The sequence below is a fragment of the Ictidomys tridecemlineatus genome, chromosome 1, assembly GCF_052094955.1.
Source record: "Ictidomys tridecemlineatus isolate mIctTri1 chromosome 1, mIctTri1.hap1, whole genome shotgun sequence".
Taxonomy (NCBI): domain Eukaryota; kingdom Metazoa; phylum Chordata; class Mammalia; order Rodentia; family Sciuridae; genus Ictidomys; species Ictidomys tridecemlineatus.
In genome coordinates, this window is record NC_135477.1 from 258,105,688 (window position 1) to 258,118,640 (window position 12,953).

Sequence of the window (12,953 nt, forward strand, 5' to 3'; positions counted from 1 at the left end):
GTAATGGATGAGGGAGACTGTGTCCCTCCTGCAGCACTGGGTCATGTGAGGGAAGGGTAACAGGCCCGCTGGTAAGTTCCTCAGAGCCTCCCCTCGGCCTTGGATGGCCTTGGAGAACACGTCCAGGAACCAGGCTGGGGGGGGGGCTGTGGGAGGGGCAGAGGTTTGGGAGCTGGGGAAGCATCGGAGTTGGTATTTTTCTCTTCCTTTGGATCTGCAGCCTCTGGCTTGATTTGCGTTCCAGCTGATTAATGGAGAATGTGAGATGTGAACGTCTCCTTCCAGTGATCACCTTGCCATCTGTCTGAAGAGGGACCCCATTTTTTGGCTTTGTGGGAACATAACCCCAGGACACAGGGCATGAGTCTCCTCTCCCACTGGGTCCACAGGTGGGCATCTCCTGCAGAGGGGAAGAGGGAGGCTCCTGGCCAAGGTGTGAATAGCCAAGATACGATAGGACCAGAGTGCGGTGGACACAGGGTCCCCTAGTGTCCTGCCATGATGCAGGATGCCAGATAGGGACTCACAGCAACAGGCATGTTTTACGTTGTCACTGCTTTGAAATTTTGGAATTCTTTCTATTTAAATGAAAAATTGCTTTTCTTTCACCGAAGAATTGATTTCTTCTGTAGGTTTCCAGCAAACATAATGGAAAGGCTGAGCAAAGTAACCCAAATTCCAGGTGCACTGAACGGCTGAGATTGAGCTGCACGTCTCCCTGCCTCGCTGTGGGCAGTAATGGAGCCCACGGGGGTGGTGGCACGTCCCCTGGCAGCACCTTTCTGTCCTGCTTACCTGGACACAATGGCGGACACATTTTCCAATCAGCTGATAAAAAATAAATTGATCCAGCCTTGGATAAATATTTTTTTCCAAAAAAAAAAAAAAGGAAGTTGCTTTCAATTTCACATTACCTGGAAATTGCTAAACTCAAGTGCTTTCCTGAGCTGAGAAGAGGTCTCTGCCCTAGGTCTTCAATGCCCATGGAGTAATTCCATCCCAACCAGCAGTCCCAGGGGCCAAAGACCATCAGCCCCTCACTGGTTCCAGCTTGGAGAATTCCACGTTGGGGATCAGAGAGGTCAGGCTGCAAGGCACTGTCATCGAGTTTCCTGACCACGGCCGCTCTCAGGGAACGTGAGCTGGAGGTCAGGCCTTCTCAAGTGGGTCATTGTAGCCTGGCAGCTGCATTTGTGTATTCGGGGCAAATAAGGAAGGGTAAGGAAATAACAACAATAAAGGACAGATTTGGTTGATCCCCGGTCACTCTGCGGTTTGAGGCGAAGCCTCTCTGGTCTCCAAAACCCTTGAACAAAGAGAACAGCGACCCGAGAGTCAAAACTGCCTGAAGAGTCGTTCCCAACCGTCCAGAAGTGGGCTCTTCCTTCCCTGCGGGAGGTTTGGGTCTGACCCAGACGTCCCTGGTGCTTTCAGTTTAGATTCTCCTCATCTCCCTGGCTGCCCCTTGGGACTGTTTCCACCTGTTAGATTTTTGCAAAGACTGTGGGTTCCTAAGACTGCATTTCCTGGCTGTGAGCTGTGGCTCCTGAAGTACAAGTTTTGGTGTTTGCAGTCTTTGGAATATTCACATTTGACAAAGCAGATGAAATATTTTAAATGGAAGCCTAGCTCACAATGATTGGATTCTTGAGTCAGTGTGTCAGGTATGCATGATTTTATTTAAAATGTGTCCAATCAGATTTTCCACTTGGAATGAACATTTTTTTACCTCTTTCCGCAAGTTATTATAAACAGTATTTCCTCATTTCATGGAGTTTCTTAGAAAGTTCTAAGTAACTTAACAGAAGAGAAAAATGGAACGGCGGGAGATTAAATAACAGGAGGTTTACACCACACGAGGTGCCCGCGTCTCAACCGTGGGGGACACACATGTGACTACTTGGGGAGGAAACAGACCCGGCCATGCAAGTCAGGTGCGATCCCGTGGTCTCCCCGTCACTAGCACGCAGTCCACCGAGTCAGATGACTGCATGAGTGGGAGACTGTCTTTGCTCTGGTGGCAGGAGCACGAACATGCTGCTGCCGCGGGTGGGAGTGTCTCCTCGTCTCTGCCAACACCGCTGTCTCTGTCACTGCTCTGAGCCCCAGGGGGTGCACCTGGCGTGCGTTTGCAGCGTCCCTGTCTCTCATGGAATGGCACTGGTTTATCTGGAACAGCAGCACACCACACAATCAGCATAGAGAGCACAAGTAACCAAGTGGGCGGTTTTAATCACTAGAACCTGGCAATGTTAAATTGTTTTCATGAGCCGAAGGTCAGAGCATGGATGAGGTCTAAATGATGTCACAGCAGACCAGAGGCCACAGAAAGAAAGACATGTCTTCAGGTTGTGTTGACCTGCCAGGAAGAGAGACACAGACACAGGGCACAGCAAACAGGGGCCGGCCGGCCACAGTGCGAGGTGCTCCTAGGAAACAGGAATGCGCCGTTTACATGGGGCTGGAGCTGGCGAACACTGAGGCTCCCGCCTGCCTGCTGGAGCTGCTGGCATGGGAAGAAGCTAAGGGCCAGGTGCCGGGAGGGCGGGGATGGGCGGGCTGGGGAACGTCACCATCTCGACATGGGTTCTAAAGCGCTTAGAGATGATCATTCATTTATCATGGAAACCTAACCCCTTCTCTCTGTGAATACACTTGTTCATAAATAACTTCAACGTCTCCTTGGCATTCAGGGTGCAGTTCTGGCTGGAGTAGAAAAGGGTGGAGGGTGTGCAGCGTGGGGAGGAGAGGTCAGGGAGTCGGTGCGAGTGGACACGGGCGGGCGGTCAGCCGTCAGACACGGGTGGGGTGACCCAGCCATATTTTTCGTGAGTCTTCACCAAGCTCTTAAAGGTGGCTTCGGCCTCCTTGCGACTGAAGGACTTTTTTGACTTGCCGGCTTTTCTGCAGATCCGTCCCTGCATGAGATGAGAAGAGAGAGCAGGTTAGAACTTCAGCTGTCCTTCTGTCTCCCATCAGCTCTGCCTAAAACGCGGGAGGTCGTGGGACTTTCTGAATCAAGGTGACCTCGTGGCCATCAGCACGGGTGGGGCCTCTCGGCCGGGCAGACACAGAGCCAGGGCTGGCAAACCTGTCTTCCCAGCCCACAGCCTTGGCCTCCCTGAGTGTGCTCGCTCCAGGAGGCAGGAAGCCGGCCTCTGCCCTCATCCCCAAGGTGGCTGGCAGGATCAGCCATGTGGGGCGAGCGTCCACTGGGAACCCAACAGTCCCCCTCTAAGGCGAATGGGCGGAAGGCTGTGAATTCTGACTTCCGATTCCTCTTTGATAGCGGTGGGGGTAGTCAACTTGTGTACAGGTGTATTTGCATATTCACAGAAGTATTTGAAAGCTCTGGCTTTTAAAATCAAGCAGTGAGTTCCTGTCACTCATGCTGTGTGTATTACACAGCTGGGAGGTGGGTGAGGGGCAGGGGACAGGTCACCTCCCTGGCAGTGGCCAGTGAGTGCTGGTCTGAGGACTGAGAAGCTGGCTCTGCCTCGGGTGAGGGTCTGGACCCTCCTAAGGTGGCACAAGAAGGCTCTAGACTGTAAGAGAGGGAGCTGGGACAGAGTCTTGGAGAGTCCCCAGGGCACAGAGCACAGCAAAGGCAAGAGCACACAAGACAACCAGCACCCAGTGCAGTGCCTAGACGGACCTGCTGGGGCCCCTCGTATTCCAGCCTTAGTTGTTCCTGAAACAGCCTCTTGATGGAGAATCACCTGAATCGCCGCCCCCCCCGCCCCCCCCCCCCCCCCCCCGCCTCATGGGTTCCTCTGCTCCCCCAGAGCCTGGAGTAGGCTTAGGCTTTCCTGGGGATCTGCTCCTTTCCCAAGTGTCTCATGCAAGCCTTTCACACATGGGGCAGAAACATCTCGAAAGATCTGGCTGCATTTCAACAACTAACAAGTGCCTTCTAATGATTACTGACTACCTCCTGCTGTTTATGGAGCTTTACTAAAGGCAGGGCTCTCTGAACAGGCCCACTGTGTTCCCAGTTGTCATGCTGTTTGCAGCAGCACAGCTGGGCTCACTGTGGTGCCTTGAGCGGAACCAGGCCTCAGTACCCCCACCTCCTACACCATACTGCAGCCTGCCGCCCTGGACGGCCACTGTGGGCTGCACCGCCCGGTCCCTGTGGCTGGAGGCAGGAGTGTCTCCCAACCTTAGCTCTCTGACAGTCCACAGTGGGAGAAGCTGGGCGAACCTCCGAATCCTCTGGCAAATGGTGCCCACACCTGAGGCCCGGGGGACAGCAGGCCGGCGTGCACGTCTGACTTAGGGCTGGGGCTCCTTTCGTCTGTGGGCACACAGCACGATCCCTGGCTGGGGGGCAGAAGTCCAGGTGAGGTGTGCTGCCTCACTCTGTCCATCTGCCATCGGGAAGGGACACCTTTGGAAAGGGTGCAGGAAGGAGCAGGGAGAGCAGAGGACAGGCAGTCACCGGCTACGACTGCTGGAAGGGCCCCCGTCCTCGCAGTAGGACTCCTGGTTTTGATTTCCCCACTCTGTCCCTTGCTGTCTGCTGCATCGTCAGTGACAGAGGGGACTGCTGAGAGCTGCCACATTCATAACCGTCACCTCCACGTGCGGAGATGGGCCCCAGCTGGCTTCATTAAACACTCGAGGCACATCTTTCTAGGGACACTGGTGACAATTCACGTGTCCCGCGAGAGCTGGTAGCAAGGGCTGGAGTTTTGGGGTGAAGCGCGTGTTTGCAGTGCCTCTTTCTTCTCTCCAACGCTGAGTGTGTGGTGTGACTCGGGGGTTGTGAGCAGAAGGCACCTGGACAAGCTGCTCTGTGTGGCCAGAGGCAGGAGTGTTCCCTAAAAAGCAGAGTGACCTCGGGGCATCCTATCTCGTTTCGAAGAATGTCCACCTGGCCTGTCCTTCGTGAAAGTCCCAGCTCTTACTAGAAGCAGCAGAGAAACCCCCAAAGGAACAGGCCAGCTCGGTCGCCTTTTCTTCTCGGGGAATCACGAACAGAAAGCCCAGGGCTCGGTCAGTTCAGCACGGGAGACAGCGGCTGCCCTGGGCCAGGGGTTGGACACCTCCCTCCTCTAAGCCGTCCCTGGGGAACCCCCAGCTCCCAGTGCTCCCCGCACTCCCAGTTCACAGACCCCTCTTCACCGACATCCATCTGACCTCTCCAGAGGGGCCATTCCAACATCGCACACCATGTCCCCACTCTGTAGGGTGGCTGAGCTGTTCCTGTTGAGATGTTCCTCATGCCCAGGGCACAAGAGGACACCTGGCCTCAGTCCCCGAGCTGCTGCTGGCGTGCGGGGACTCTCCTTCTTGCTTTACACATGGCCTCCTGAAACTTGGTCTTTTGGGGATTGAAGTGTGGTCAGAACCCGCTGCAGCATCACCGTGCCCAGGAGGAGAGTGGACTTGCAGGCCAGCACGCTGTCGTCTCCTCTCCCACCTTGGGTGTCACTGAGCTAAGGTCAGGGACCCGCCCAGGACACTTCCCTGTGGGAGCTCCTGCCCTCCGCCCACCCGCTGTGCTCAATGCTGACAGGAACTCCCTGCCCTGCAGCGGCTGGCCACCACCTAGAGTGGGAAGGGTGCTCTCTGAGCCCTCTCAGCATGGGACTGTGCCTCCGCAGCCTCAGAGTCCTGTCCCGTGCAGAGGCCTCCCGGCTGCACCTGTCCGAGGGACCGTTGGGGCAGCTTTACCCCGAGCTCTCATTCTCCCTTTTGGGGTCAGCCGCTTTATTCAGTACGCAGACATTCCTCTTCAACCGTGAGTCTGCGTCCCGGGCTGGTCCACCCATGCCGTGCCGGGTGCCGGGAGGCAAAACCAGGCTGCCTTGGGGGCCACGCGGGGACAGGCGGATGGATGTACTGCAGCCGCTAGGGCTGACCTCTGGGCTGGGAGACTTGGTGGTGGGTGGTCCTGGGCAGGGCACAGGGGAACCCATGCCTGGCCTCGCTGGCCAGATGCCAGGGCACCCCTGAGCCGTGACAGTAAACTTGTCTTAACCATGTCACATGCTCCCACAGGAGGGAGCGGGGCAAAGATGCCGATGAGCCAGGCTTTTTAGTTTTTAAGCTATCGTGGAGGGTGGCATCTTTTCATTAAATCTACTTTTATTCTGCCTTCTTGAAAAAGCAAAAGATTTCTGTCTTTTAATGTGGATATTGTGATTCTATATATTTGGTCCCAAAAAATGTCTTCAGGCAAATCCAATCTATTGTGTTTAATCTCAGCCTTTTAAATCATGTCCATTTCCAGTGGTCCATATTCATGTATCCAAACCTATATCCTCACTTGATTAGATTTTTCTTTTATTTTCCTTGCAAACATACCCTCTTGGTATTTCTGTGTTTCACTTGCCTGTGAATTTCAGGGGTAGGCTCCCTAGAAACAGTTGAAACTTACAGACTCCTTGTAAAGATCTGAGGTCCCCGAGTGCGGTTCCTGAGCCTGGATGGCGGAGCGGCGGCTGGTGGTGAAGCCGTGGTAGTTCAGCCCCCAGCAGCCTGCCCGGTGCCGTTCCACACAAGGGCCATGCGCATTGCAGACTCCCCATCCCACAGGACCTGGGGAGCAACCTGGAGCTTGAAGAAGGCAGCGCACAGTGGTGCTGCAAGGAGGTGCCCTTTGGAAGACACTGGGATTCTATTAAGGGTGTCCGTAAAAGCCCATGTGTGTGGACATAGAGGTGACATTCAGACAGCAAGGACGGAAGAAAGTGTGTCTGCAGTGCACTGACCAGGGACCCGAGCCCAGCAGTGGCCTTGCTGAGTAGAGGGAGCCCTGGGTGCATGTGCCAGGTGGAGGGCAGCAGCCTCCACCTTCAGGCTGGGGGGCTTGGTGCCTGTCATCAGGACTGTGCCCAGCAGCAGCCCACCCTGAGGAAAGGAGCAGGGTCTCGAGGATGGGGCCCATGGGCTGCCTGGAGCAGCCGGCTTCTGTCTACAGTCCAACTCCCAGAGGTCGCAGAGCCCATGGCCTCCGCGGGGTGTCGCTGACCCAGGCTGAGTGCATTCCGGCGGGTGAGTTGCCATGGGCAGCTTTGCACACGGCCCAGGGCAGCAGAATTCCAGCCCAGCCTCAGGGCTTGCTGGGAATCCGAGCTTCCATTAGGTGACTTACCACAGGCTACGGCAGAGCTGGGGTTCCCACCTGGGTCACCCACAAGACCTCGTCAGAACCAAAAGAGAGTCACGGCTGGGTCTGTGAAGCCCGGGGGTGGGGGGGGACACGCACCGGCCTGGGGGCCACCTCCAGGGAGGCCAGCCTTCCTGCTCTCACCCCTCCCCACGAAGCCCCCGCCCAGCACGACTCTGGTTTCTTTCACTATTGAGGCGTCCATGTCCCCCACCAACACAATCCTCCAAAAGTTTCAGATTTCAAGGCGTTTTTCAATTTCAGATTTTTGAGTTTGAAATATTCAACCTGTAAAATCTATGCAAATATTCCAATGTTCAGAAATTTCTGGAATTGGAGGCACTTCTGGTCCCAAGCGTCTTGGATCTCAACCTGCATCTTTTTGGAGGACACAGCTCTACCCACGACAGGAGGGAGGCTCCCTAGAGAGCTCTGCTCCCCGTCCTGTGGGTGAAAGGTCAGGTTCCTTTGGGGATGAGTCATTTGGGAGGTGTTATGCCAGACGGGCTTGGTGGCTTGTCCAGTTAGGTTATTGTCATGGTCCAGAGAAGGTGGCTGAGGGCCTGGGAGAGGTGGGAGAGTCCAACTGAGGCCCAGTAGAACCACGACTCAGCTGTTTCAGGACATTGCTTATCTTCAGGGCAAAGTCGGAAAATAGTGTCCAGATGCAAAGCTGCTCCTCTAAAGAGGAAAAGTCCCTTGGGAGAACATTCTAGAACTTTTCATTAAGATCTTAACCACAGATTCTACATTATCATCTCTAAAATATTTTCCTCATTAGTAGCCAACCCATGTATTGTTTCTTAAATTTGTAAAATCTCGGGATGACAAAACCAGCATCGAAGTTTGGGCCAGCAAACCAGTTTTGTCTAAATTTTGATAATGCTCATTAAAAAAAAAAAAAAAGTAAAGCCACTCCCCTCAGTACTATGACAACAAGTCCTCAAGCCCTGGCAGCACTGAAGGCACCGTTCCCAGATGCTCACAAAACATGAGCGTCTCCCCCTACGCCTGAAAGAAAGTTCTAGCAATTGTCAAATCTGCTTTGAAACAGATGGCATTTCTTGGAGGAAGCCAGCAGGAAAAGGAACTTTTTTCTAAAAATATAAATGACAGCAAATGATTATTTAAAAAAAATTGTTTTTGGAGGTTCCATCAATTCTTACAATTTTGCTTAAGCGTCTGGACCCCAGGGGGTTTCTTTAGAAGGCACCTCAGTGGGTGGAGGGACAGCCAGGGGCCGCTGAAGGCCAGTGAGGTGCGCAGCAGGCCAGGCAGGGCTCTCGGGATGGGATGAGCCCCCCCACCCAGCTCACCAGGGCAACCCTGGTGACAGCCGAGGAAACGGGGACACGGACATGGATAAGATGGCTGAAGTCACACTGCCAGCAATGGCTGAGAGGGGGTCAGCGCCAGAGTGTCTGGCTTTGGAGGCCATCTGAGCCCAAGGTCAGGCCAGCCCTCAGAAGCAGGAGAAGGGTCGCTGATGGAAGAGAAGGTGACAAGACAGTGACGCGCCACACCCTGCAGCTGCGGGGCTTCTGCCTTGCGTGCAGCCCTCTCCCCCACCAGGGGATTCCTTCCGTCCCTCTGTCCCCTCTCTCCAACTTGTGACTGCCACGTGCACCCTGTGGTTTACCACAGCTTGTGTACACCTGGAGCCTGTCAGGACATTGACTCTGCCTTTGTCTCCCAGCCTCTGGGCCCCGCCACGGAGCCTGGACCTCCACACGCCCGGACTGATCCTCAGGGCCTGGCAGGCGCACCCTCCCGGGAAGGCCTGTCCGCTCAGGTCCCCATGCTGAGATAATGGCAATCTGTGTCTCTCATTTTCCAAGGCACAGAATGCAAAAGGAAGATGCCCAGCCAAGGACACTGTGTTCCGTTTTCAAGGCTGAAACATCTATTTAGCACAAAACTGCCCCTCCTCCTGTGTTTTCTCCTTCAGAGACAATGCTACCTGATCATGGAGGGTTCTAGAAATGTTCCCTGAGCACACCCCCACTGTCATGGGCGACTTGTGGGAGGACGCAGACAGGCACCTCGGCGTTTCCTTGAACGCTGTGCTCCTGCACACGTTAGCACCATTAGCCTGCAAGCCCACTCTCCCGGTGTCACCCTGACCCAAGATGGCGCTGCCCAAACCCACACTCTGACTCTTTGCAAGGAACAAGGCATTTTCCTGGCTAGCCTGACCTCTTGGCTCAGAATCTGGGCACCAGGCTTTTCTTTCCTATTGGATCAGATTTTGAAAGGGAAGAAACTCAGGCTTCCCCACGGAGCCTCCCCCACGGCGCTCACCCGCTTTTGCCCCTGCCTCGTTCTTGGTGCTCCCTTCTCACTGTGCCCTCCTGTTCCAGAGAGTGCGACTCTGCTCCGTCCAAACTGTGGCCGCCTGTGGCTGCAAGCCCATGACACCAGGGCTACCTCCAACTATCCATGTCACCTTGACTTAGGGATGGGACCCGGGGTCCCACTCCGTGCTTTCCTGGAGCTGCATGTCAAAAGGTAGCAGGGTGTGCCAACCTTTGTGGGAGAAGCCAGGCCTTGCTCCCGACCAGGGGGACATGCGTCCGAGAGACAGGGAAGCACAGCCCTGCAGAAGGTGGTCAGGGAGACGAGATGTTCTGAAAGTGACCCCCTCTCCACGTTCCAGACAGAGAGCATCTTGGCCGACAGGGACCACTCTTCCCCATGTGTGGGACACACTCCACCTGCAGCCCTGAGCTCCTCTGCCGTGTGCTGTTGATTGGATGGCTGTCCATCATCAGGCAATCAGACACCTCCTTATTTCACCACTCCTATTGTTCAGTTCCCTTAATGCAGGTAAGAGTTATGACAATGTCTTTGAAGGGAAACACCCCCCACAATGAAGGAGCCAAGAAAGCACCAGGTAACATGACAGGAGAGGGTGCTGGGTAATTAATCTGTCAGACGGAGGGCAGCCATACCGTGCTCTCTACCCTTGCTAGCTGGAGCTCCGTGAATTTGACAAGAAAACCCGAATGTGGTTCTTCTGGAGAAATCCCATGGAGAGAGACGCAAGCCTTTCGCAGACAACCAGGGTGACATATGCATGGAACACTCACTCTGGACACGGTTCCCGGCTGCAAGGAGCAGGTCTTCCTATGCACTTGGGGTGACATTTCACGGCTTCATTTCCCAAGTGATGGGACTTGTAATGACAGAGAAAGTTCACGTGGCATATTGCAGCACAGGAGTTGACACGTGCAAAAAGAACTTCTGCAGCATTAAACAAATAAAGCTGATGAGATTCTGGAATCCGTGGAGGTTTTGGATATGTTTTTGGGAGAAACTGAAGAGTGAAAATGTTATGAATTGGGCACAAACTACATAAAATACATATTATTTTTCATAACAGTCTGTTTTGCTGTCAAAACACGGCAACAAGACTCTGTGTGGATTATTTACTTCACTTACTTTACGACTCTACTGTTTTTTTCAAGAGGAGCAGAGACTTAAAGATGTGAAATTTCACTTCTTCCCACGACTTGCTCCACAGCGGCTGCCTGGCTCTAACGGGAGGGCTTCTGGGGACAGAGCAGGGTGACTTGAGTTTGGTTTTCTCTCTCCAGACATCTGGTACCAATGGAACTCCTGCTGTGGGGAGTGAAGGAAGCCTCCTAGAATAGCCCAGGACAGCTGCTGTTTGCACAGTCACGAGACTGTCAGAGGTCCGCTTGGTCTTTGATCCATCACACCATGTTTGGAACACTGGGCATTCCCAGCTTCAGCCTCCGCCACTCACATGAAGACCGTTTTACTCACCCTGACAGACACTTGCACCAGGCAGCCACTGCCCTCTCCAGTGGACACAGCTAAAGTCCAGCTCACACACTTTCTGCCCCAAACACTTCTTTTCTAACTCTCCTACTGTGAACAAAGCCAAACCAGCTTCCAGCCAACCATTTCTCCAAAGCCTGTGATGCCATCAAGAGCCTGCTGGGGGCTGCTCCAGGGTCTTGGGTTTGGAGGGGTAGGGTTAGCAGGGACTCCACCCACAGCTGTCCTGGTGGGGGATACTGGGTGGACTTCAGTCTCACCTCAGCCCACAGAGCAGCAGCAAGTCTGCAGGGGCTGACTTCAGCGTGAAGGACTGAGCCTCAAGCCACTTGCTGAGAACCTGCTGTGACGGAAAACACTGTAGGTCCAAGATGGTGGCCCCAACTTCATCACACAGAGAGGAGGCCATGGCTAGGGCTAGGCTTGGTCTGTGAGGCCCTGTGGGCTGGGTGGGCAGGGGGAGTGGAAAGGAGCAGGTGAACAGGGGTTGTAGGCAGGTAGAGGTAGACAGGCGGAGGTGGGCAGGTGAAGGTGGACGAGGGGAGGTGGGCAGGGAGAGGTGGGCAGGTGGAGGTGGGCAGGGAGAGGTGGGCAGGTGGAGGTAGACAGGGGGAAGTGGGCAGGTGGAGGTGGACAGGTAGAGTAGACAGGGGGAGGTGGGCAAGTGAAGGTGGACAGGGGGAGGTGGGCAGGTGAAAGTGGGCAGGTGGAGGTGGACAGGGGGAAGTGGGCAGGTGAAGGTAGACAGGTAGAGATAGACAGGTGGAGGTGGGCAGGTGAAGGTGAACAGGGGGAGGTGGGCAGGTGGAGGTGGGCAGGGAGAGGTGGGCAGGTGGAGATGGACAGGGAGAGGTAGACAGGTAGAGGTAGACAGGTGGAGGTGGGCAGGTAGAGGTAGACAGGTGGAGGTAGACAGGTGGAGGTGGACAGGGGGAAGTGGGCAGGTGGAGATAGACAGGTAGAGGTAGACAGGTGGAGGTGGGCAGGTGAAGGTGGACAGGGGGAGGTGGGCAGGTGAAGGTGGACAGGGGGAGGTGGGCAGGTGAAGGTGGACAGGGGGAGGTGGGCAGGTGGAGGTAAGCAGGTGGAGGTGGACAGGGGGAGGTGGGCAGGTGGAGGTGGACAGGGGGAGGTGGGTAAGGAGAGGTGGACAGGTGCTCATCTGTCTGAGGTAGCACTGTGGCCATCACTTCCCTCCTCTGGGGGGGGGAGGACTGTAAGTGGCTCCATTTGGAGGGTCCACCCTCCTGCTCCTGGTCTCTCTAGAGTGGCCTAGCCCCCAAGGGCATGGGAACCCTCATGTGACCAAGGCCTTCAGCATCAATGTTGGCCACCGGTCCCAGAATCCAGGTGGAGGCCACCCCAGGATGGCTGAGGTGGAGGTGGGAATTCGTGAGTCCCTGGAGTTGGGATTGCTGGTTTAAGCAGAAGGGACACTTCCACCTCTCTATACCGAGGGGGCCGCTCCTGCCCTTGCGAGCGGCAGACCCTGTGATGGCAGTAGTTGCCAACACTGATGGTGCACCTCTATGCCTCCCAACAACCTTCTCCTGCTGAAGATATGGATTACTGAGCAGTGGGCAGTGCTGATGGACAGGCTGATGGCATCTGGTGCAGCCACGGGGATCCAGTGCTGCCACAGGCACCTGCTGCTCTCCAGCACTTTCACCAACGTTACCCGGTAAGTCTGGGAGTTTTGTCTGCTGGGGAACACTGCATGTGGCCCCGGCACCCCTGGACCATTGTCCATCAACAGTTCCTAAGGAGCACCGCCCCCTGGCAGCTCCTGTCTGAGGCAGCAGGGACACAGCAAGCCCGGGAGCTGAGTGAGGGCACACCCCGAACTCAGTCCAGGGCAGGATGTTTTTCACCCTGTGGGAAAATTAAACCTTTAAATGCTGAAAAACTTTTAATAACCCAATACCCACTAAACACCAGAACGGTGCTCAGTGCATTTGCCCTGAGAACACCCTTCTGATTGTTTTGTACAGTGGCTGCTAATGAGGTGCTAATGAGGTGCCAGGGCTGTGGG

At 55.0% G+C, this 12,953-nt stretch overlaps 1 protein-coding gene across 2 annotated transcripts in view; it reads right to left on the reverse strand.

The window, feature by feature from the left end:
- Positions 1–1,660: 1,660 nt before the first annotated feature.
- LOC110599108 (ubiquitin-conjugating enzyme E2Q-like protein 1) overlaps positions 1,661–12,953 on the reverse strand; it is a 36,046-nt gene continuing 24,753 nt past the window's right edge. Inside the window, exon 2 of one of the 2 annotated variants that reach the window (XM_078018497.1) lies at positions 1,661–2,918. In XM_078018497.1, the coding sequence (XP_077874623.1) occupies positions 2,787–2,918 (132 nt within the window). In that variant the 3' untranslated portion in view covers positions 1,661–2,786. The remainder of the gene's footprint in view (positions 2,919–12,953) is intronic. The other variant, XM_078018498.1, reaches the window with a different exon arrangement.